A 27,186-nucleotide genomic window follows, 5' to 3' on the forward strand; every position below is an offset into this window, starting at 1 on the left:
GAACATACACTGCCGGCCAAAAGTTTCGGATCACCCCCTTAAAAACATGAAAATTTTGATCGGTCATATGTCAGCCATTTTATTACATATTGCAATTCTTTTGATCTCATTCAAGAGATCGTGAACAAAACCTTCTTTAGAAGTATTTGACAAAACAAAAAAATTGAGTTTAAATGACTGAAATTTAGCTTAAAGTAGGGACATTTTCCAAAAATCGAACTTCAAATTCAACCTCTATCATCTCAGGGTGGGGTGAACCAAATTTCAAAATTCGAAATGCATTCGAATCCTTTTTTCATACTTCTAAAAATAAATTTGTTTGGTGGAAAATTTGCAATGTACTTAAAATACATAAAATAGAACTTGCTTTATAGATATCTTATGAAATATTTTTGAAGACTAACTTCTTCAGAACTTTAGCCAAAGTTTCATCATTTTCTGATGATTTTCACCATATAGTCCGACCGTAAAAAAAATATGCAAATGTGTTGTGACCATAACTTAGTTGTCTTACAAGTTATTGCAGATTAGAATGGCTTATTTGAAAGTTTATGATGTGCACTTACTTATGAAATAGTTATTGAAATTGAAAATCTTAAAATCAGGTGATTTATGTTACCACAACTTAATACTCAATATTTTTTTTAGATAAGCCAACTAAGTGCAAGCTTGCAAATAAGCCAATCTGATCTGCAATAACTTTTAACACAACTAAGTTATGGTCAAAACAAATTTGCATTTTTTTAACGGTCGGACTATTTGGTGAAAATCATCAGAAAATGATGAAACTTTTGCTAAAGTTCTGAAGAAGTTAGTCTTAAAAAATATTTCAACTAAATATCCATAAAGCAAATTCAACTCATTAGCTTCCAAATCAGCTTACCTGATAAACAATAGGTTGTTTGATAACAGAGATACGCATGATATAAAAGTGCATGTTTTAGAAGACTGATACAAAACTTGTGCCGTTACACCATACTGTGGGGTGATTCCAAACTTTTTGACAATAACTTAAGTAGCTATTTTATTTGTTATAAGTAGGTACATTGCAAATTTTTTGCACATAATTAAACATATGTGTTCAGGTTAGTATGAAAAAAGGATACAAATGCAATTCGAATTTTGAAATTTGGTACACCCCACCCACTCAACTTTAAGCTGAGTTGAGATCATATTAACTCAACATAAACATTTTGTCAAAGGCATAAAAAGAAGGTTAGTCCACGATCTTTTAAATGTGAACAAAAAATTGCAATATGTTATATAAGCTGGAAGCATGAACGTTAATAGAATAAAGTTTAGATTGAAATTTGTTTCTCATCAAGATGGCTGGAAATTCCCTTTACCTTTGACAGCTAAGAAGACATATTCCAGCTATTTTTTTTTAATCCAGCAGTAAAACTCGAACACTATAGGAATGAATTGCAAATTTGTACTTTAATGACGAAGAATACGATATATTAGAAAATTTGTTTAACAGTGTATAGAGACTTTCTCTTAGTTTCAAACTCTCAGTTATATGATTACTTTCCGAGCTTTGATTTTGCGTTTGATTTTCAAGGTGTCGATTTTTTATATCATAAAATCATAATCTGAAATCTCATGACAACTTGGGAGTAATAGAGTTCAACATGACAAACAAGCGAGAAAAACCAATTTAGTGTCCGCATTCTTTTCTTTTCTCTTTATTTTGAGAATTTATTTAGTCACATAAGAGTAAGATTTCCAAAACTTTTTTTTTTATGTATTCGGGTATTAATTTTGAAAATCTTAACTCAAAAACCGGGCAACACCCGGAAAAATTCATCCAATATCCAGGTATTCCTCATAAAATTTGAGAGAAAGGGATACTAGCTCAAACGAAGTTGTTTTTTTTTCAGGTTTAAGGTAGGGTTGCCATCCGTCCGTCCCGCAAAAGCGGGACATGTCCCAGTTTTTTTTTTGTAGAATGTCCCTCTGTCCTGTTTTTTCCTCAAAATGTCCCGCTTTTTTTTTTCTTTACAAAATTCACTGACTTTCAATGAAAAAAAAAACAATTTTATTCTCAATTTTCATTGGTTCAACACAGAAAATCTTCCAAATACAGTAATTTTTCGATTTTATCACTCTTAATTTACCATGATAATGGCAAAATCGTGAATTTGGCGAAACTTGAAATAAAAATGGAAAAAGGGCAAATGATTTCTGAACGATTTCCAACTACAACGTGATAAAATCGAAACGACAACCGTGATCAAATCGAGCATGAATTTAGCGAGTGTTGAAAAATTGAACAGTGATAAAATCTAAAAACTATTATAGGTTATAGAGTTATAGACATTAATTTTTCGCTGGAATCTTCATTAAATTGTCCTTTTTCGACACAATTGTCCAAAGTAGGACTACACTAAGCGGTGGTTTTTCTTAATTCGTAAGATTCTCATAAATGCACTGGAGTTTTATATTTCCAGAAAGTTTATGATCTTATCTGCAAGTTTCAATAAGAATTTCAACATAGGTGTTGCCGTTATTGAAAAATTTACAAAGATATAAATGATCAACATTTCCAAGTTTTAACATACTGTTCCTGTTTCAGAGGCGGTCCTAGAGCTGGCTCTTGGGGGGGGGGGGGGGGGTTGATTTTCCAATTTTCAAAAATCAGTCGATATAAAGGAATTTTTTTTTCTGGTGAAAAAACGATCGTTTGAGTGAATGAAAGAAGGGGGGAGGGGTCGCGGGAGGGGGGATGGTCAGTTGCAAATGAATCTACAATATTTCCTGCACACTGCATGTATTTAAAAAAAGTATGAAACAAAAGATGAATTATGAAAACTTTATCAAAGTTTCTCTTCATACTCATTTCAATATCCTTCTACACAACTTACAGATCCTTTTATAAAACAACCAGCGAATCTATAATATCCTCTGCGAATGAATGTTGATAATTTTATTTTTTATTATTAGGTATTTTGAAATTGTCATTTTAAGAGCTCTTTATAGAATTTTTCGTTATAAATGTATTTTTTTCAGTGAAAAATAATACACATGCTGTTGAGAGATGAAAATGTAGAAAAAAATTGTTCAAGATATCTTCATTTTTTCCTGAGCTTCTAATTATAAGCGCTCTGATACTTTATAATTTTTACTTTTACTTTTCACCAATAAGGCCGATAAACTTATTAACAAACACAACTAACGGGCATTAAATTCTTCATTCGGGTATTCACTGAATCGTGATTTTGAAATTTAGCATTATTATTTTCAAATTTTCAAACACTATATATAAAATCAACACTTTAAATATAAATAAAATAGAAAATACGAAAATCAAAATTAGTTACTGAATATGAAGCTTCTGGAAACTAATTTAATATCATATGCTCTTGATTTTAAAGTTAACATTTAAAATTTTCAATACTTTTATATTTTGATACTTTTCTTTAGTGAAGAGTCTCAATCATTTGCATTTGAACTAGCCAAGTTTTAAGATTCAGAATATCAAACCTTAAGTTAAATTTCAACTTAAAATTTAAATATTATTGTGTAGATGTGCTGAAAGCAGTCATAATTGCTGTAGATCTTGAAATCCAGTAGTGTTGGTTAAAAATCACTAAAAGATCTGCTGACTGTTAAGCGTGATAGGTTGCCTTGTTGCCGAAAAAAAGTAGAATGATAAGGGGATACTTTTAATACACATGGGAAAAATTAAAACCGTGGCTTACTGATTTTGAAAGGTGAATGTTGTTTCTAAAAATTGTCGCAAACTCGATTTTTGTTATATTTTATTCCTTTCTTATTATCTGGCATTTAGTAATTTTAAAACTAAACAGTTTAGAGTGAAATCGATCAATGATAATTGATGAAGTAACTAACCTACATGAACAACAAAAACTATGTAAAATCTTTTCATCATCCTTTATTTATTCAACGATTCAGATTAGAGGGAGGAATGCCAAAAATTTACATATTCCCGGAAAAATATAGCACAGATTTCATCTAGATAATCTTCGTATTTTACTAAATGGGGAAACATACTTACTTTTATAGTTTTTTTTTTCATGATAAATTACTCACAGTCTTCATGAAAATTGACCATTAAGTTAAACTTTTTTTTCTAAACCGTTTGATATTTTACATTTTTGCCAAAAAGTGCACAAATTTTTTCAATGAAACTTGTATTTTCAAAATTTATATCAGAAACAAGAGCTGATAAAAAATACAAATTTGCATTCAGTGATCCTTAATAAGTCAAAATCAGTTTCCAAATTCTTTTCACCTCGGAAAATGTGAATTTTGTTTCCTTGTTTTATAGTTTTGAATTCAGATTTTGGGTTCTGGAGATCAATTTAAATCTCTATCGCCAACGCCAATTCTTCAATAACGAAATAGCTATCATAAATACTTTATGTTTCTTTTTGTCTGTTAAAACTCATAGGGAATACAAAAGTCATAACACGTAATCTCTGCTTCTGATTTTTTGTTGCTGAAATCTTTTGAGAAGATTTTTCTAAATTTAAACTCTTACTATGAATATTTTATATTCGATTCCTGTTTGACAGTACTTGAATTTTTTTCATTGTCATCCACAATATGAATGTTTTATGTGATACATTTCAAACAGAATTCAATAAAATCAGATCTGAAATTTAAAATTTTTTGGAATTTCATAATATAGGTTATTGATTTTAAGTTTATAATTCATATTTAAATGGTGAAACACTAAGGGTGAAAAAAAAACTCGCAAAAAAGAACCTTTACTGTGGTTCAGAACCTGAATTCTTATTTTGAAAAGTCATCAATTTCTTGTAAACGCAAGTGAAAAAAGCACTACTTTAGATTTCAAAATGAGGTTAGCATTAAACATCTGATTTGATTGCATAAAGTTCACAAATTCTCAATAAACCAACTGTAAACAAAAGAAAAAGACAGAATTTTAAATTCAAATTTATATTTAAATTTCAGATATGTATTAGCTTTTTATTCTTAAGTTAAAGTTTTATTAGAATATTTTTTCCTTATTCTGAATTGATAATTTTCCATCGATTTAAAAAATATTTTGAAATACAAAAAAAAATCTAATGGGAAGCTGCTCAAAGCTTCATCAAAAATGAATTTAATTCGGCATCATTACTTGTTGTTTATTACGTTTGAATTTGTTCAGTGAAATATTGATGACTAAATAGCAAAAAGAAACATTAAAAAGTTAGACAGTCAATTGAAGTCACACGTTTCTTCAACGCCTACTGGAAAACTGATCACTCCGATGGATAATTTGACTAAAATTTAAATTTCTTAGACTAAAGACAATTTAACACTTGAAGGCCAAAGGTTTTTTTTTTACCTCTTAGAACGACCAAGATCTTTTAATCCATTAAACATGGTAGAAATTTCAAAAATAAAGAAAATTGAAAATCACATAACTCCGTACGTTTAAAGTTAAATGATTTTTTTATTGTTTCCTTCCAAATTTGAGCAAAAAATAAAGAAACTGCATATTGCAATAAATGTATGACGACCGCAGAACAAATATTTCAAGTATTTATGTGTTATAACCATATTCAACCCCTATGTGACTTTTTCCATTTTGTCATTTCATTAAAATTCAAAACAAAATCAAGAATTTTGAAGAACTGAATTTGAAGCAAATATAAAATTTATTACGACTGGAACGTGTTAATTTAAGCATATGAGGGAAATAAGTGACAATTTAAAAAAAGGTTGTGTTTACATTTCACTAATAGCAAATTCAAAATCAACACTCAACAACACACTTTTGTTGAGTTACTTATCAACAAAAGTTATTTGGTGTAATTCGGACAAGGGAATAGCAAGTTACAGTTGCTTGAGTTTGGTGTACCGACATTTCTCAAAATTGAGCTTTTTAAGTGATAAATTAACTTTTTTGTTGAATAAACACCCCCACGGAGTGGAAAATTTTTTAAATTGAAATGCACATTTACTAAGAAAAGTTCCAACTTTTTATAGAAATTCGAGCTTTTGCGGGTATTTTATAACGGTTTTTGCCGCTTGGGGGGGGTGATCACCCCGATCACCCCCCCCATAGGACCGCGCCTGTCCTGTTTTGAGACTAAATTGGTTCCTAGATTTAGGACCTAGATCAAAAATACCTATAAGCAGCTTGAATTTTTGAGAAAAAACTAATAATTTTTTGAAAATTGAATTATAAATCAAACATTATCAGGAAAAAGTATAACAGCTTTTCAACGTTTTGGAAAATCACTAAAATTGCTGTTATAAATATCCAAAAAAATTTCACTATCAGTCAGCACTATCAGCAGCGCAGTAGTTAGAACATTTTTGTGTTCACTTGTAGTTTATTTGCATAATCCTGAAAAAAATGTTAGTAATACGCAATATAAGTTCAAAATTATGCCCCAGTTTAAGATTCGCACTTCAATTGATCAATGGGTGGTATTGAAACTAATTTAAGGTGATATTAGGTTTAAAAATGGAACCTCATGGTCGCAAGTTTCTTATTTCTGGACCCTTTACAAATTTTCCGGATTTTCCATTGATTTTCTTGTGTTTTAAGAAAAATTGGTAATACAGATCATATTCATCACAGTGATAGTGATTTCCTTTTAAACTTTGTCTTGGACTGTTAAAAAACGTGATTATTTCTTATTCGCTCTGATTTCTCAAAATGCACCCAACTAACTGAGCGGTCTGTTTTAGCACTGAAAAGAAGGAACAATTTTAAAACAGTTGATTTTTTTTTAAATTTCTTTTTATGGCATGAAAGGATTATGAAAGGATTGAGGAAGAATAAAATTTCAACGTTTGCATAAGAGTGTCTTAATCCTATGCCAGCAAAATAAATTATTTCCAATTTTCGGAATTTTAGATCCTAAGTAGGCTCGATCCAAAGTAGGCTCACTGACCCTGTAAAAAGATGGAAATTTTCTTGATTTTTTCAATTTTTGAATAAATTACCAAACAAAAATTACAAATTACACAAAACTTTTTTTACACGGTATCAAATCCGCTATTTACATGTACGACTTGAAACATTTTCTCTCAAATATTTTGTTAATCCGCGAGAATCGTGGAAAAAACGTGTAAGTAGAAGTCATGTAAGAAAAACTGAGCAAAATCAAACCGCTTTAAACAGCCGTAGTGTACTTTCTATGAACAACTTTGGCTGATGGTATACTTTAAAGTTAGGCTATACCTACAATTAAGCTTTTTTTGTGAAATGTCCCGATTTTTTCTGAAAGTATCTGGCAAGCCTAGTTTAAGACAGAATACTTCCCAGTTAAAATAAATCTGTTCAAATTTTTCAATTACAAGGGCTTAAGTTTAATGTTCACCATGTTGATTCTCATGGGTGAAGTTTCAACAATATTTCTCTTTCTATCATTTTCCAATTCCCCGTAGGTTACAGTTTAAAGTGAAAAGTGTCATAAAACTTGGACTTACCTGAACACACGAATGCAACGGAACGACCGCCTGATCCTGGGCACAAACGGTGAGCCAATAGTTGGGCTTCGATTCCAAATCCAACGATGCCAACGTCCGGATAACACCTGCAGCAGACGAAGAGAAGAGAAAATAAACAAACACATTAGAAACGGCAACGGCAACGTTTATCAAATTCAATAAAGTTCAATCCGATGCTGATCCTCCACTATTTTCGGAGAATGGCTGACGACATTCTCTGTGCTGGCAGTGTCAAACTTTTCGGATCGAATTGCCAGGGAATCGAGCCATGTTGCAGCTGTGAACCAGCCACAGAACGGTAGAAGCTTTGGGTATTGCTACCGAAAAAAACTTGATTTATTGCCATTTTCCGCCGGATTGCTAAAAATAGTGAATGCGAATCGACGAAAGCTTTGCACTAAATTTATGTACCCCTAGTGGATCATTAAATCGCGGAGGAATTTTCGTTTGAAATGTATACGTTATTCAGTTCATTTGGGATTTAGTTTTGGATGAGGAAAAAATGAACTACAAATATACTGAAATTGTTATTCTCGAAGCGATAAAGTAAAAAAATAAAATACATAGATTTTTTGCTGCTGATAAAAACAGTGTCGATAAGAGGAAAAAATGTGTTTCATCGTACCTCAAAACACACGATTTCATTTTTAAAATCACATCAGTTTCCACATTGCTGAATATCAAAGAGATAGCTTTCCCTATCCAAGCTGCCAGGACTCTCATTTCCTGGATGAATTCCAAACGATTGATCTTCTTCGATATCGGTCAGGCTGCCTTCCTTCCCTTCAAGCAGCTACGATATGCATATTTCCGAACACATTCCTGAAGACGCCCTTCGGGGAGAAATGCTAAATCATCCTCATACATTCCCGATGAACAAACCGGGTTTGGCTCCAGAGATATTTCTGAGACCTGAGACCGATGCAGTGCCAAGGAAAATTGCCAACCAAGAGAGCCACATTTTACTTTCCGAGGCATGTCGGTCTTTCCCTTCGGACATTCCCGGCTAATGGCCAGGAAACGGCCTGCAAATGGTTTTTCTCGTTTAGGTGTGCTTAAGGTGGATCGTAATATTTGGATTTTTCTTCTCATTTTTATCTCGCAGTTAGAAACTGGAAGAATTCTTATAATGTCACTGTGGTTTGTAAAAGCATTCAAACGTCATGTTTGGTCTACACATTAGAATATAACTATAAAAATGCAGCTCAAAAATTCAAAATTCCACCTTAAGCCCTTCTTAATAGCCTTGTGAATGCGGATGTATGCATGTTGAAAGTTTGCACATTTGACCCGACACGTCCCTGCTGTGTTTTCCTCATCCCCTAAACCCAATCCACCAGCCAGGTCTTCAAAGAAACACCTCAAGAAAGAACGTTTACTTACTCGCTCTTACATTTATGGTCCAGTTTGATGCCATTTTTATATGTACCTATGTTCATATGTTCTCATTTCTCACTTTTCTGCAATAGGCCGATGGAAAACTGCAGATAAGGGATGTGGTCGAATCCTTCCTTCTTCACCTTTTTCCCGAGGTGGGAGATTTATTTTCTACTGAACAGCCGTCGGTAAGAAAATCATGGGCGGAGAATTTAAAAAAAAGTTATAGTTAATTTAAATCAAATTTGATTTATTTTCTTCCTATCTTTTTACCCGTTGACTTTTTTTTCTAGAAGAAAATTTTATTTACCAAATATCCTTAAATTTTATTCCATATTCCACATCTTTATTTCTATCGTACAAATTTTATTTTATTTTTGCTTTTCCTTCATCTCCGTACTCCGGAAGGCCAAATCAAGGTAAACAATCAGCAAAAGCAGGCCTAAAAATCTGCGCTTTATAAGCCAAATTCCGTCTTTTCCACCGGAAGGCCAATTCAAAACAAACAATCAGCAGCAGCAGCAAAACTGCACTTCCTAAGCCAATTCCATATTTTCCACCGGATGGCCAAACCAAAACAAACAATCAGCAGCAGTAGCTTTAAAAATCTGCGCTTCCTTAGCCAATTGCGTCTTTTTGCACCGAGAGGCCAAATCAAAATAAACAATCAGTAGAAGCTGCCTGAGAATCTGTGCTTCCAAATCCATTACGTCTTTTTCACCGGGAAGCCAAACCAAAACAAACAATCAGCAGCAGCAGCCTTAAATTCTGCGCTTCCTAAACCAATTACATCTTTTTTCACCGGATGGCCGAATCATAACAAACAATCAACCGCTACAGTCCTAAAAGTCAACATTTCTAAGCCTCTTCCTTTTTTCCCACCGGATGACAAATCATAACAAACAATCTGCCGCAACAGTCTTAAAGATCTGCACTTTTAAAGCCATTCCGTCTTTTTCCACCGGAAAGCCAAATCATAACAAACAATCAGCAGCAGCAGCCTTGACAATCTGCGCTTTCTGTCTTTATTCTACCAACCACGCCTTTGTCGTGATTTCGCGATTCTAATGAATCTCAATTCAGAGATTCATTCAGACACGTCCTTTACTCAAAAGAATAGATCAATAACTGACTTTGTTTTGTTTATTTTGCCTAGTCTTGCCCAAATAAAAAACGTTGCCATAGACATTTATTTTATTTTATTTTATTTTATTTATCTTCAGTGTTGCCGAATACAACTATTATTTTATTTTATTTAAAATTAAGTTTGATTTATTTTCTTCAAATCCTTCATCTTATCCTTACATAAGGTTATACGGAAGAGAGTGCCCAATATGCCCCACCTTAAACTGCTTTCTTCACCCTCGTCGAAGTTGAAATAAACTCACATTTTGCAGTAATAATAGTAAAAAAAACCAAAACTTCCATGACAAAGAAGCAACGTGTGCACATATCAATATGATTTATCGAACATTTAAAAAATACCAATAGCACATACCATTTTGCATTTCTTTCGAATTCAAATACAAAAACATATTCCAAATTAGTGGTTTTGAAAAAAAATCCTAAATTTTTCAAGAAATCATATTTGTCTTTGAAAACACGTTCAATCGTTCTGGAAATTTCCAACGCCAATGGGTTTGCGGACCTACATTTTCCATAAACCACAAACCTTCAAGAAATCGAAAGGTGAAAGTTTTCCCATGGCTTTCCGAGGCAAAATGGTGTCAAAGCCCAAGACGTTCGTTCTCCGGCGAATGTTCTACCGGTTTTTGGTCCCGGTTGAGCCAAGAAGATTCTTCTGATGCATGTATTTCAATAATTTATGGCTCGTACCTACGGTCGGTAGACGGCTGAAGATGAAAACGAAGACATTAGCTCATATAGAGAGAGGAATGTTTTTTACCAAGAGGCCAAAGATATGCCTCATCCGACACTCCGGACCGGAAACGGAAGCTTTAATTCCACGTGGAAGGATACCTGGCTGTCTTGATACTGCCAGGTTACTAATTTCACTAAAAGCGGCCGAGACGAGCTCCGAGGTTTTGGTCGATTCGAGACTTTCTTGGAGTTTTCCCCGAGTGCCTAAGGTTGCACCTTTTGCTGGCTGTAACGTGATAATGCTAATGGGATTTATGAATTGGAATTTATTATTCGAGGTTGTTTTCATCTTGTGCTTTCTCTTTCGGTCTCTCTCTCTCTCTGTTTGCTGGGAAGTATTAATGTACTTGCTCCAGAAAGAAAGACATAAAAATTATGCATGCATGAAATTGATGAAGATTCATTACGCGATATGTAAAGGGAATTACGATATATGATCCTAGAAAACATGCTGCTTTAACAAAATGTAAGCCTCCTGTTCAGCGAATTAGATTCATGGTTCTTCATAGAAATAATTCTCTTTCAATTTTTAGTGTGACATATCGTTTAATTCCAGAGTATTTCTAAGCTAACCTTGGAAAACAAAACTTTAACCATTCTGGATAAACTATATACCTACAATTCAGCCTTTTTCCAATCATGAGTTTTCAATATTTCAACGTCATTGGCATAAGATGTGAACGCCAGCTGCATGATTCGATTTGAGACCGCCGGCAATAATTTCCCAGTGCAACTGCATTGCGTATGACTGAAGGAAACATAATAAAAACGATTTCATGTCCCTCCCTTTTACAGAAACTTATCAGAATCTAGTCTCAAGGCCAATGGAGACTGAGTGCTTCATGTACATCCCTATGCTGTATGCTAGCTAGTCGAGTCTGTAGTCCGTATGCTAAGTCATCGTATGGGCTACCATCCCTTCTCTGAATGGCTCGGGCAGTCAGTCGTTGTCGTAGTCAGCGTTGCCACATTTAAATCTGTATTTTTGAGCCAAAAAATTTTTTTAATCTGTATAAAATCTCAAAAATCTGTATTGAAATCTGTATCAAAGATTTTCATTCCGGATACTTAGGCCAATGACATAGTGATGGCGATGAGAAGCGAATTTAAGGACGCAGTCAATGCGAACCTTTTTATAATGCGTAGTGAACTCATTTGGACTAAACTGCTCATTACCGCAGGCTACTTTTTGTGGGACATGTCAAACCAGTGTTAAACCTGACATTTTGTATACGCAAACCGTTCTTGGTTTAACTTTGTAACGGACAAAATACATGTCCGTTACGTGTGAAAAATAAGGTCATGCAAAGTTTAAGGTTGATATATTCGTTAAATATAACGATCAGTGTCCTTCTCGGGTTTAACAATTAGTTGGGATTTGAACATTGTGTCGATAGTCTTTATCCTTTAAAAGTTACATTTTCGATAATACAATGACCAATGTTGGTAAAGGATTCTTGAACACAGGTTTTAAAAATTTCTTCAACCCTTTGCTTGTTGTATTGCATTGTAACGGTTCCGAACTCTAATCTGGAAGTTTATTTGCGTGATAAATGATGGATGATTCAGTCATCAAAGTAGATGATTATTGATTGACTCGAAGTATAATCAAAATATCTTAGGAAATCTCTGAATTTCTGAAAATCTGTATGAAATCTGTATATATTTCCTATTATCTGTAATCTGTATATATAGATTCTGTGTTTAAAAATTTCCAAAAAATCTGTATATTTACAGAAAAATCTGTATATGTGGTAACGCTGGTCGTAGTGTCCAGTGGTAGAGAAGTGATTGGAAAAGGCCGGGGCTCGACTAGTTCAGTAAAAATTTGTTGCAAAAGGTTCGAGCTCCACATTTCAGAAGTGGGATTATCTGCGTCTAAACAGCGACTCGATGATGGTTTCAAGATCCTGACAGGTTCAAGTATAACGCTGTGGCAGCGGGTAAGTTTTTGAACATATATCCTAAGCGAAGCGTTTGACGCCATATTGTGCACAACGTAAGTACGAATATAATGATGATCGACAAAATAAAAATCCATACACGGGGGAGCGATTATCCCCTTAACCAATACAATCGAAGCTATTGAGAAAACTTTTAAACCTAGAGAGTTCGCCACTACTCTCTGAAAATAATGCATATCCGAATCAAGCAGTATGAACTTAGTAAATTTATGCTATAGATGTGTGTGACGTATGATATGGGCGCCCATGAATGCAGAGAGCGAGAGGATGAGTGACTGAGCTACCACTATATATTGGTATATGTGAAGCAATTCGGATGACTAAGTTGTATATGTGTACGTACAAAAAAAAACGGCATTGCGATTGAAACGGTCAGCGCCATTTTTGCTTTTCTTCGGACTGGACAAGCGTCAGCAAGCTTTCGTGAAAATAAAACCGTCTTATTTTTAAATCGCGAGTTGTTCGTTCAACATATAGTGATAAATAAACCATCCGTAAGTTGTTTCGTTTATCTGTATAAAAATTTTCACTTATCTTTACGTGCAAATTGTAGTTCCGATCTGGGCTGGTGTGTAACCTCAAAAGTGTAAATTGTGCTACTATATTTCCGAAAAGGTTGCCGTAAGTATTGTGAAATAAATCAATAGAAACCGAAATAAATTTTGTTTTTCCCCGATGTGCTCGTTATAACAGTCGTAATTCCGGATAGTGAAAACCTGAAATCGTGGATTTTGTATTTTCGAAGGATCCTCGAAGGATTTACCTGACTCGATTTGTGAAAAACCTTTTCGGCGAAATGCATTCTTCAAACCGCACTAGAGGATCAGCTCGAGTGAATCCACATCCAGCCACGGAGCAGGAAGCAGGATTAGCAATGCGTGCGAACGAGGTTGAGGCGGTTCTTTCGGAATTCGACCCTGACAATAGGCGCAACCAATCTGCCGAGGATTGGTTGAACGAAATCGACTCGATGGCGGAGATCTTCGGATGGGACCACCGACGTACGTTGCTTTATGCCTGTATGCGTCTAAAAGGGCCAGCAAAGTTCAGGTATGACGGATGTAAGCAACAGCTCCGAACATGGGAAACCTTTAAAGAACAGTTTCTGGAAAATTTCCCAACCGTGATCGACTCGGCTGGAATCCATAAACGACTGATAACCCTAAAACGACGACCAGATCAGTCAATGGAGTCCTACTTTCATGAGACTGTGGCTCTAGGCAGAAAAATCCGCTTGACAGACGACCTGATCAAAGAGTACCTGATTAAAGGACTACCGTACGCCTCCACGCGAGCCGTGATGGCTCAGGAAGCGAATGGCACGTTGCCGCAATTCCTCAGTGCGTTAATGAGGGTTGATCGTGCTACGAAGGATACCGATAAGCGAGACTCTTTCTCAAGTGGACGCGCTGGAACCTCCAAGACACCAGCGAGAAAGTCGACGGATAACTCCCAAGGCACCTTGGCGCCCTCACGAGGCGGAACTCCCCGATTTCATACACCACGCAGTGCACCGTCAAATCGTTTTCCAGAAGCTGGACCATCTAAGGGCTATACATCGACACCCATGGCTAAGAGACAATGTTATATCTGCCGCTCCGAGGACCACTTGGCTCGAAAATGCCCGGAGCGTAAGGATTTTCGGACTCCGGTGGCATCAAACCACACCACCAAATAAATAATGTGGTTTATCAGAAGATCGCCGTCATCAATGATACTCCAATCAGCGCTTTCGTCGATCTGGGTAGCGAAAGGACAATTATCTTAGAAAGAATCGCAAAGAAACTACTGTTAAATATTAAAACAGATACATCCATTCTGAAGGGTTTTGGTGGAGGAGAGTGCAGAGTACTGGGAACTGCAACGGAGGCAATCCGAATCGACGGATTTACAAATGAAGTGGCTGTTCTTATTGTTCCAGACGATGCGATGAAGTACGAAATGCTGATAGGAGACGATTTCTTTCGGAAAACGGGCGTTTCGGTTCAAAGAACAGCAGATGGATTGACAATACGATACGAGGAACCCGTAGTTTTGGCTGTGCAGGCCAGCAACCAAAATTTTTCCAAAAACCCTCTGACAGTAGACGATTTAATCATCGAACCTGCTGCCTCGTCCGCTTCAAAACGTAACTTGGTTGAATTAGCCAATCGATACCGTGATTGCTTTGCCATCAGCGCAAATGAAATTGGCTTCACCGATTCGGAAACTATGCACATCCGTCTGAAAGAGGACAAGATTATACGACACGTCCCATACCGGGTGGCATATGGTCAGCAAAAATATCTTCGTGACGAGATCGACGAGATGCTGAAAAACGACATAATCGAGGAGTCCTCGTCTGAATATGCAAGTCCGGTGGTAATAGTTTCGAAAAGAACCGGAGGATTCCGTATGTGCGTAGATTATCGAATGCTGAATAATATTGTCCAAAGAAAACATTTCCCGAACACTCGTGTGGAAGAAGAGCTTCTTTAACTGAATGGGAAGTGTGTTTTCACATTACTCGACATGATGAGCGGTTACTTGCAGATCGGCGTAGCAGAAGAGTTGTAGCAGTCCTCATACTCGAAAATTCGATATTTTTTCTCCGCCTTTAAGTAGACCCAATTTGTCCGTCACTCGATCGATCTCGAACATAATATCGATTCGCGCGATAGACGGTTTGAGTAATGCGGTTCGTCACGCTGGGGGAGACGTTCATACATTCTCCCGCGAGGTGTTGAATTGTTTCAGCTAGAACCAATTAGCTACTGCGATTCTAATGCAGCTGCCGAAATTCTTATCTCTTGAGATAATCTCATAGAACTCTCAGGGATTATGAACTTCCGCCGAGGGCGTTCGTAGCAAGGTCACCTTCCCTGTTCTGAGAGCTCAAGGAGACGATCAAACGTTTCTTGAGTGTGATCGGCAGTGGAAGTGCGCGTGGGCCGAGATTGATTGTGTCCGAATTTTGGTAAATTGAAGTGCGGTCAGGACCTTCAATTATAATTAAAATATCATTCGTTTATTTAGGTATATAAGCTAGGGAAGTTGCGTGCTTAGATAGTTAGAGCGTGTGATTCGTTGCATCGTAAAACTGCAGGTAAATTGTGCGTGTGAGAATAAATCGTGCGTTGTTTTAATTTCTGTGTGCCGAAGAAGGCACAGCACATTTTTCCCACCAGAAGCGGATCAATCCAGGGATCACGCAGCACTCCGCTGCTTAATTTTCCCGCCACACCAGGAACACCCGACGTTCAGACCCGTCGGAAGCGAGGCGCTCCGTCAACATCGCGTCTCGGGGGAGTGCCGGGAACTCCGCGTGGCCGTGTGGGCCAACCATTGTCACGGCCAACCAATCGCCAACCCAAGTGCTGCTCAAGGTCAAGGTAAGGCAGCACAGCGTCGGTCGACGACCTTTGACCGCAGGTCAAACCACCGAGCACGTCAGCCAAAGCACGTGCTTGTGCGAACATCATTCGCCGCCCCATCGACACCTTCTTCGAGCATCTGAGTCGTCAGCCAGCATCCGAGAAAAGACTCCTCAACATTAGGAGTCGTCACCGCCCGCCAACAGCTCTCTCCATCGCCGCCAGGTAACAGGAGCACAGGATCTGGTGAGTCCATTCCGTTGGGAAAGCTATTATAGCATCGAAGGGGTCGTCATCGAATGACGAAAACGTGAATTTTCCCACCGAAATATGCTTGCGGACGGTTAACATAGCCCCGTCACGAACATAATCCAGTCGAGAGGTCGAATTTCCCGTACCACCGTTTAGGGAAACCCCGCTGGTGCAGCATAAAAGCCCGGGTGCGACAAGCTATGTTGCTCTAAAGCTTGTCGCATAAAACACGCACGATTTGGGGGGAATACATTTAGGCGTTAACGAGTCGCACGCATGATAGGATAGGTAGAATTTGAATGCTTTAAATGTTAGGATTTAGGAAATAAATAATTAAAATTGTAATTGTCATTTGATTTCTTTCTTACTTAATTGAAAGTTTTGACCGAACTGGGGTAGTCCGGGGTAGGACCTGGGGGGTTCATGGGCAATTAAGCTGTCGTTTGCATTTGGTATTCGGGAGGTCGTCAGCTCAGTGATGAGATTGCCAGGAATGGGCGATCTATAACTGAGTTGTTCTAAGGATTTTATGTTGATTGGTAGCAATTTCGTCATGTGTTAGTTTCGTCGCATTTTGGGTTAGCTATTTGGAGAGCCCTATCTGATCCGATCCTTAATCACTTTTAAGGACAATTTATGGACTCGCCCTCAGCGGAGTCTCACCGGGCATATTAAACCGTGGCGTACGATCTCCTAACGGAGTGGCGCTTAAGTCGTACGCCAGTAAGGGATCGGTCAGTGGCGGCGACATCTTGGCGCCCAACTTAAAGGTATTTTTTTGTGGAGATTTAGCTTTAGCGTTGAACTTAAAATTGAGTTTCTTTGGAGAAAGGGTTACATATTAGTACCCAAAAGTTGTTGAATTTCTTTGTTAGCAAAGAATAAATATGGATTTTTGATTACAGTATATTTGTCGAAATCAAGAAAAAAGGTACAGTTTTGTAAGGACAATTCAGCTACAAAAAAACACCTAAACGAAAAACTATTGAAAGATACAATAAAATTATTCGAGAATATTCTCGTGACATTATAGGTTAATAGCTAAATGACTTCAACATTGGTTGAAACACTACCCCCCATCTAATTGGACTTATGACTATTTAGCCACATATCGGCTTGGTATTTTTGGAGATACAATATTTATGGTACTTATGTTTAGGATCTTCGTTTTGTCTTTGGTTCATTGCGTGGAAATAATAGCAAATTCAAGCCGACTTAAAATACTTCGGGATCTGCATAGTGATAATATCAGTACAGTTCTGCGTGTTTTGTTGAATTGAACATCTCACAGTATTTTCCGGTTGTGATACTTATCTGGAAAAAAAAAGATACAAAATATAGAATAAAATATCATAGATTATATCGCGAGTAATATTGAGCTATTTATTCAGTGTGGGTGTTAATTTATGATAATTGTTCATCGTTATTTATATTGCTGTTTCTGTATTATCGTTATTCATTATTCTAGTGCATTGTAAGGTTATTCGTTATTTATTATTAGTATAATAGTAACAAATTCGTCATTACAGTTGTTTATTAAAACGTTACTCAAACTGTGATAATCTTGAAATCGATATAATTCAGCCGTGAATTATTCAAGGCTGTGTGATAAAAATTATTGTGGTGAGAACTTATTGATTTAAAATATTCCATAATTCAATTTAACTTGGAAATTGATACCTTGTGTATTAAATTTGTAAATATTTATTTATTTATTTTTATAGTTATTAGTAAATTATTAAATTAGAGTTTATTTATTTTCACTATTAGTTACTTGTTATTTATAGTTATTGTTTCATCCTAGTTTATTAATTTATTGATAGCTTATTTATTTAGATAATTATTTACTTATTTAATTTCGTAGTTCTTTACATATTGTGTTATTTATTGATTCACGTTTTTAGATTTATTTTCGTGGATTAGTGATATTGTGAAATTGAGATATATTTATTCAGTGACTAGCTGACCCGGTGTGCTTTGCTACACCTTTCAGAATCAAATGATATTTTCAGAAATCAATCAAATTTTTATTGTTTTTGGTATTATTTTAAATCAAATTATGACGAAATTAATAAGTAACCACTATAAAATGAGAGCTTCAGCTGGAGTTTCAAATTGCAACACAAACCATAACTTATATTCTGAATCTTGATTTTTAAATTTGTTTTAAAGATCTGATAATTTTCATCTGTTTCCTTAAGTTTCGCCCTAAAAAAGAAGGGTCCCAAATAAATCGTTCGTAAATAATCTAACTTATAAAGTATGGTTGTTTTTGCTTGATATGTTCTGGATTTATGCTAAAAAACTGATTAGAGGACCCCCCCTGTTCTTCCCTTCACCCCCTGCTGAATGGAGATTGTAATCTTTAATAAATATTTTTTTCGTTCCCAAAAATCCTCTTATATCAAATATATAACCATTGGTTGATAAGATTTTAAGCTTTACAACAAAAATTGTATGGAGCCCCTTTCTTTTTTTCCCTCTCTACACTGTAAAGCATAAGAGTCTATAAAAATCGTAGAAAAATATCTCGTAACCAAGTACCATATTTGTTTCCATTTGTTGGCTTCGTAAGCATAAATTGAGAACATATGCTAACAAAATTGTATTGGGCTCACCTCCCCCCTCCCATGTACCTTCTCACTGAAAGGAGGATGATGTGTCAAATAATCATAGAGTCATACCAAAATGATTTTCCATGTTAAGTATTGTCCATTTCTCGGGTTTTGTAAAATAAAAGTTAAATGTAAGCTTCCCTCTTCCCTTCCTATATTCCATGCCATGCCAAATTTGGTTTTATTTACGTAGTAAAGTTTTGAAATTTGTATAAACTTGAAAGGGAGTACCATCCCCCTTTCCGTTCTCTTCTTTCAATAGAGGGGTGATAACTTAATATTCATAAAAGTATTTTTCGTACTCAAATACTTTTTGATGCCAAATTTGGTTTCATTTGCTCGATTAGTACTCGAAAAAAAAAAATGGAAACCCCCCCTTCTTCCTTTATATCTTACCGCTTAAAAGGTACGGCTTCAATTTATAATAGAAACATTTCTCGTATCCAAATACACTCACATGTCAAATATGGTTCAATTTGATCGATCAGCTCTCCAGTTATACTGAAAATTGTAAGGGAGACCTCGCCTCCCCCTTTTCATCCACCTATTCGAAAGAGTGAGGGATACCAAATATTCATAGAAGCATTTCTCGTACCCAAATATCGTTCCATGCCATATTTGGTTCCATTTGCTGTTTTAGTTCTTGAGTTATGCAGTATAAATTGTATGAAATTCCCCTCCCTCTTTCCTTCCTCCCCGCTGTAAGAAGGAAGGGGTCTCAAACAATCATTAGAACATGTCACGTTCCCAAATACCCGTCCATGCCAAGTTTGGTTATATTTGGTTAATTACTTTCTTAGTTATGTTGAAAACTATAAAAGAGGCCCCTCCCCCTTTATATCTCCCTACTGGAAATAGGGAGGGGTCTCAAATTATCATAGAAATATTTTTCGTATCCAAATACCCTCCTATGCCAAATTTGGTTCAAATTGCTTTATTAGTTTTTGAACTTTATAAAAAAATATGAAAAAGGCTCCTCCCCCTTTCAACTGGAAAGAGGGAGGGGTCTGAAATAATCATTGAAATATTTTTCGTATCCAAATACCTTCACATGCCAAATTTGGATCCAATATCTTAATTAGTTCTCGAGTTATATGAAAAATTGTAAGGTAGCCCCCCTCCCCCCTTCCTATCACGCCACTGAAAGGAGGGAGGGGTACCAAATATTCATAGAAATATTCCTCGTTCTCAAATACCACCCCATGCCAAATATGATACCATTTGCTTGATTGGTTCTCGAGTTATGCAAAAAAATGTCTTTTGTTTGGGAGGCCCCTCCCCCCCTTCCTGTCAGGGCGAGGGGTCTCAAACTATTATAGGAACCTTCCCCGGCCTCCAATACCCCCATCTGCCAAGTTTCACGCAAATCGGTTCAGTAGTTTCCGAGTCTATAGGGAACAGACAGACAGACAGACAGACAGACAGACAGACAGACAGACAGACAGACAGAAATTCATTTTTATATATATAGATTAGTTATTTTCTGTTTATATGTTGATATTTATTCACATTTAAACGTACTAATTAGTAATTTAATCTTTAATTTAGATAGTTTATTAAATTGTAAATTATTTATGTTCATTGTTCAATAAAATTTATTATTATCGCGTAATCAATCGTTTATGAAGTGAAGTGAATTCTATCTGGTATTATATAATAAATTAAGTGTGAATATAATTATAAAAATGGCACACAAATTCCCCAAAGCTGACCATCTAACGGAAGAGGAAGTTAGTTACGAGCTTCTGATCCGAAAATCGGTTTACGACGAAAAAGAGCTTGGTACCGACCAAGAAGAAAAACGTAGGTTGCTTCGCAGACTTTTTCACGAAGACGTTAGGGAGAACCGTGAGTGGACTTCACCATACACAATAGACCAAGAGTTCGATTACATTGCGGGTAAAATCAACGAACTTGGAAGGAAATTGGAGAACCGATTGGATGAAGCTTCGATATCACGTCTTAAGCACTACTTCTTGAGAGCCAACAGATGTCGTGCTACAGATCAGCCATCGCTTGGTATGGTCAAGGAGCTCACGAACGAAATTCGACAAATGTTGACAAGATTCTGTCCTGACAAGCCAGTTCAAAAGAAGACCCCTTACCCAGACAGCATGGCAGTTCCATTGCAGCAACAGACTGCAGAACCGACGATCGGATACAGTGATTTGAATTTAGCTACTGGAGGCAGCCCCTTAAGATTTCCTGCACCAGTTAATCAGGCGGAACCAGGTCATCGGGAAAGCAGAACCGGAACAACCCCGAAACACACCAGACCATCGACATCCCAGGACGACGAAGAGAAAGCGAGACTGCTCAGACGTATCGCAGAGCTTGAGAACGAACTCGTTCAAATGTGGTCGAAAGCTAACGACGATCAGCACCCGAAACTTAGAGTTGAGGACACGAGGATCGATTTTGCGGAGGCTAGGATCAACGATCAAGAGCAACGGAGATATTCTGACGTTCAAAGGGAGCCTAAAACAAGATTGAGCTACAGAGCAACACCAAAACATCACGAGCCAGCCCGACCAGTGCGCCGGAATGAACCACAACTTTACTCCAATTTTAAGGAACGACGTTACCTGAACGACCCGGAGTTTGAAGATGACAACGACGGTTATCCTCTTTGTCAATCATCGAGCTTCTTGGACTCAGATGAAGACGAAAGGTTCGAGAGATCACGGAACAGGCATCCCCAGCCAATTCATCATCGCAACCAGGTTTCTAGAAGAGTCCGCCACCCCCGAGAAGACGACATTCACCCGAACGGAGAAGGAAGAAGCTTTTCCAGGCAGTCAAATATCCGTAGAATTACGGATGCGGAGATTCAGAATGCTGACCGTCGAATGGAAAAGTGGCATCTTACATTCGACGGGGACAATCGTCATCGACCCCTCGAAGATTTCCTGCATAAGGTACGAAAGCTAGCACAAATGGACCGAATCAGCGAGGACGTGCTTCTACAACGAATCCATACCATTCTTCGCCGCGAAGCTTATGATTGGTACATATGCTACGCCGACGAATTCATTGATTGGAAGGACTTCGAGAACAGCATCCGTTATATGTATGGCAACCCTAACAAGGATCAAGGCAACAGGCAGCGAATCTACACGCGAAAGCAAAGCCGGAACGAGACATTTCTGACGTTCAAGATGGAGATAGAACGCATGAACAAAATGCTGACCTGCCCAATGGACAGCGATCGGTTATTCGAGATCATATGGGACAATATGAGGGACCACTACAGATCAAGGTTGTCTTGCCGTACCGTAACGAATCTGCGTAAACTCGAGTACTACGCATACAGAATCGACGCCAATGACCCTGCTTTTCGAAACCGCGAAAACCCTCCGAGAACGGCGAATCCAGTGCATCACATCGACACACAGAGGGAAGGCCGCGATGAACTCTATTCGTCCTATTCTGAGTCGGAGGAAGTCAACGCCATCGATCGTCGTTTCGAGAGGAAGCGCTGGCCTCGAGAGCAACGGCAGAACGATCAGTCATCCCCCCAGCAATCGACAAACCAGGTCCAGGTAGACCAGCCGCAGGTGTTTTGCTGGAATTGTCGCAAAAACGGTCATTTTTGGAGACTTTGTCAAGAGCCAAAAAAGATTTTTTGCTACGTTTGCGGAACACCGGACGTGACGTCAACATACTGCGACAAGCACCCGCGTAATCCGAGAAGAGGTTCGGAAAACTGAGCTCGGAATGTAAGCGAGGGAACACGAACATTCCAACTCACGAAAAAGTTCCCAATTCAAAACCCGACAAATTTGACGACCCGATTCAAAAAGTTTGCGAAGTGAGGATTCAAGCAGAGCGTTGCCCTTACATCGCAGTCCGGATATTTGACCAGGAATACGAAGCGTTACTCGATTCAGGAGCGAGTGTGAGCGTAACCAGTGTCGAAGACATCGCAGAAAGAAACGGCCTTAAACTTCAACCAAGCCCAGTAAAAATTGTAACTGCCGACAAGACTACCCACGATTGCCTAGGACTCGTAAACTTACCGATCGAGTTCAAGGGGATCACGAGAGTAATTCCGACAGTTGTTGTACCTCAGGTTTGTAGGAAACTCATCCTGGGATACAACTTCTGGAAGTCGTTCGGAATCAAACCCATGATGGAAGGTGAGAACGGATTCGAGACTTTGGCCACCGTAGAAACGGAAAACACAGAAGGCTGCAGTGTTCCAGAGATTAACTTCACCATTCTACCCATCGAATCTCTTCCCATGCTGAAGCCGACAGAACCAGATGAATCCCTAGACATCCCCGCCCTTGAATTCCCGGAGCCTTCGAAGACGACAGCCGAAACGATCGAGACTGAACACGAGTTGTCATCGGAGGAGAGGAATCAGTTGGTCGAGGTCATCAAGAAGTTCCCCGTAACTACAGCAGATCATCTTGGAAGGACTCATCTGTTGCAGCACGAAATCGTCCTCAAGGAAGGTGCAACACCAAGACGTCAGCCACTCTATCGGTGTTCGCCGGCCATACAGTCCGAAATGGACGCCGAAATTGAACGTTACAAACGCATGGATGCTATCGAGGAATGCTCAAGCGAGTGGGCCAACTGCTTAGTCCCTGTTCGTAAAGCGAACGGAAAACTAAGAGTTTGTTTGGACTCTCGCAACATCAACGCTTGGACCAAGAAAGATTCCTACCCCATGAGGAACATGGGAGAAATTTTTCATAAACTTGAGAAAGCAAAGTATTTTTCGGTGGTGGACCTCAAGGACGCGTATTTCCAGATTCCCCTCAAAGAGGAATCTCGAGATTATACAGCGTTCAGAACTAGCCGTGGTTTGTTCCGCTTCAAGGTGTGCGCGTTCGGTCTATGCAACGCAGGGTTCTCGATGTGCCGATTGATGGATAAGGTCATAGGGTTCGACCTAGAGCCCAATGTATTCGTGTACCTTGATGACATAGTCATCGCCACGAAGTCATACTCCGAACACGTCCGCCTCTTAAACATCGTCGCCGAAAGACTATCCAAAGCCAAGCTGACCATCTCTTTGGATAAGAGCAGATTCTGCAGGAAAAAGGTCACTTACCTAGGGTACCTTTTGACCGAAGATGGAGTCGCGATTGACAACGCTAGAATTTCGCCGATCCTCGATTACGCAAGGCCGCGAAGCGTAAAGGACGTTCGCCGATTGCTAGGCCTCGCAGGTTTCTACCAGCGCTTCATCAAGGAGTACAGCAGAGTGGTAGCCCCGATCTCCGACCTCTTGAAGAAAGCTAAAGGGAAGTTCATCTGGACTGAGGTCGCTGAAGCCGCATTCGAGGAGCTAAAGTCCGCCCTAATATCAGCCCCGATTCTCGGAAACCCCAACTTCGACTTACCGTTTTCAATCGAATCAGACGCATCGGACAATGCCGTGGGAGCCGCCCTGATTCAAAACGTGGAAGGCCAGTCTAAGGTCATCGCCTATTTCAGTAAGAAGCTGAGCAGTACGCAACGCAAGTACGCGAGCGTGGAAAAGGAATGCCTTGGCGTATTGCTAGCCATTGAGCACTTTCGCCATTTCGTCGAGGGTACGCGCTTCAAAGTTGTGACGGACGCACGCAGCCTTCTCTGGCTTTTCACGATGGGAGTCGAAACCGGTAACGCAAAGCTGCTTCGATGGGCACTCAAAATCCAATCGTACGATATCGAGCTAGAGTACAGAAAAGGAAAATGCAATATCCTTGCTGATTGCCTTTCCCGATCCGTTGAGTCGATTTTCGCGATTTCCCAGACCGATGACGAGTACCATCAGCTGATCGAAAACATCAGCAAACATCCAGCGGACTTCGCGGACTTTCGAGTGGTCGAAGGACAAATCTTCAAGTACGTGAAGCAGCTAGGAAAAGTCGAAGACCCCAGGTTTCAATGGAAACGTTACCCGCCGAAAGCGGAGAGGAGAGAAATCATCGAGTCCTCCCACAATCAGGCTCACCTCGGACCAGATAAAACGCTAACTCTAATTAGAGAACGATTTTTCTGGCCCTTGATGAGCAGCGAGGTTAAAAACTTCTGTAGGAATTGTGTTCGTTGTCAAATGAGTAAAGCTTCGAATCAGAACTCAACACCACCGATGGCTGAGCAGAAGAAAACTGCAGAATATCCGTGGCAGTTCGTAACCATGGATTACGTTGGTCCGCTTCCGATATCTGGCAAAAACAGGAACACATGTCTGCTTGTCGTGACGGATTTGTTCACCAAATTCATACTAGTCCAGCCGTTCAGACTAGCCACCGCAGAATCTCTTGTCCAGTTCGTGGAAAACCACATATTCCTGCTGTTTGGAGCTCCAGAAGTGATCCTTTCCGACAACGGTTCCCAATTCATTTCCTCCACATTCCAAGAGTTGTTGAAGCGCTATCAGGTTACGCATTGGAGAACGCCCAACTATCACCCGCAAATCAACGACACCGAAAGAGTCAATCGGGTGATCACCACAGCTCTACGCGCATCGATCGTGAAAGATCATAAAGAATGGGCGAACAACATCCAGAGGATCGCCAACGCCATACGCAACACCACGCACGACGCAACACGTTACTCTCCGTTATTCGCTCTTTTCGGTCGGAACATGGTCAGCAAGGGAACCGAATATCGTAGTTTACGCGACTCACCAAATGGTAAAACGAACGAGATCGACGACGAAGACCGGAAGAAAATGTACGCGGATATCCAAAAAAACCTACAATTAGCATATCAGAAACATTCCAAGCAATATAATTTACGATCGAACTCAAATTGCCCCACTTATTCCTTAGGCGAAAAAGTCCTAAAGAAAAATACTGAACAATCGGACAAGGGGAAGGGATTTTGCGGGAAATTAGCACCCAAATATGTGCCCGCAATCGTAAAGAGATTGGTAGGAAGACATTGCTACGATTTAGTTAGCCCTGAAGGGAAATCGTTAGGAATCTTCAATTGCAAATTCCTGAAGAAATTTGTTGATCCTGGTTGAATCTGAAAATCAATTCAATCATTGTATTTATCAAGCTATGTACTCAAGTATTTACTGAAACGACAAAGCACCATGACGCGAATAGCTCTGGTTGCATAAAATATCATTTCAATCGTTGTACGTTTGTTTTCACTTCCACCCACAACATGAACAAGCATTACAACCCCGGCAGATTAGCCAAACTACCACCCTAACATATTTAAAAAAAATACCGTTTTGTTCGTACGTTGATTGGCAAGGCCTTTCCCCTCGACCAGAAGTCGGAGCGAGTTCCTAGATCTAGTCAAAATCTAGTGAATGATGACCTATAAAACCAGAAAACTCGGAGCTCTTAAAGCGTTGATGAGGAGTACCGAAAGGGAAACATAGTGCGAGTTTAAGTTTGGGGAAGCTTAAATGATGACCAACTAATCTCCATGCCTTTTGCGGAAGGACATGTCGAGCGACTAAGTCAATCGAGCCTGCCGAAAAGCCCACGAATCAAACGGAATTTAAATATTTGCCAAACAAAAAAAACATCGTCAATCTTTGATTGCAACTTCACCGCAATGTTGGTCGTAATCACAAGATTGATTAGAAATTCGCTTCTTGAGACGTTGCATAATTAGAGGGCACATATTACCGTGCAACATCGTATGCATGTAACTACCATTCCTCATTTTGTAAATAGTTTTCTACCGTACTTTAATTTCTATTATTTATCCTTTTTTCGTTGATATAGTTATGTTAGAGTTGATTATTTATATATTAAATTTAATAAATCATAAGTTGATATTTAGCTTAAGTAGGAACTCATTTGGATAAATATTCTTTGAATAAAAACTTAATTAAAAAGTTTACCTTGAGATGTTGCGCTATTTATGGACACCCCGTGTCGTGTGACATCGCATGTATGGAAATGTAGCGTAGCATCCAACTCGAGTTGCCTTCCCCATCATTGTCCGATCGCCACCTAAAACGGAAAACAAAAAGCATCAGTAAATGTTCACTAGCTCACCTGTTCTATGGAACTTATCCTCCCTGAGTGTTGCCAGGAACTACCATCCAACACAGTTGTAGCATTCGTCCGTTTGGCTTTAGGTTATTGCGCCAGCAGAACGAATCCGTCCACACATTAAATCCATCACTCGGGTACGATCGTTCGTGATATCGCCACCACGATTGTCACTCCTAAAAATGATATCCATAAGTTGAAAATCAGTTAAACTCACCTCGAAAGTAGTTACCACAAAACAACTAGCATGTATCGATTAAAATGGCTTAAAATAAATTAAAATCCGCTGTAAAACCGCAGACAAAATTTCCACTCCCACCCATGTTAAGTTGTTTAC

At 38.4% G+C, this 27,186-nt stretch overlaps 1 protein-coding gene across 4 annotated transcripts in view; it reads right to left on the minus strand.

The window, feature by feature from the left end:
* The window catches only part of LOC129745917 (fat-like cadherin-related tumor suppressor homolog), a 740,130-nt gene that overhangs the window by 276,838 nt on the left and 436,106 nt on the right, over positions 1–27,186 (minus strand). For all 4 annotated transcript variants that reach the window (XM_055739309.1, XM_055739308.1, XM_055739307.1 and 1 more), the window contains exon 4: positions 7,420–7,526. In XM_055739309.1, coding sequence (XP_055595284.1) covers positions 7,420–7,526 — 107 coding nt within the window. The remainder of the gene's footprint in view (positions 1–7,419; positions 7,527–27,186) is intronic.

This window comes from Uranotaenia lowii, chromosome 2 (assembly GCF_029784155.1).
Source record: "Uranotaenia lowii strain MFRU-FL chromosome 2, ASM2978415v1, whole genome shotgun sequence".
NCBI lineage: Eukaryota > Metazoa > Arthropoda > Insecta > Diptera > Culicidae > Uranotaenia > Uranotaenia lowii.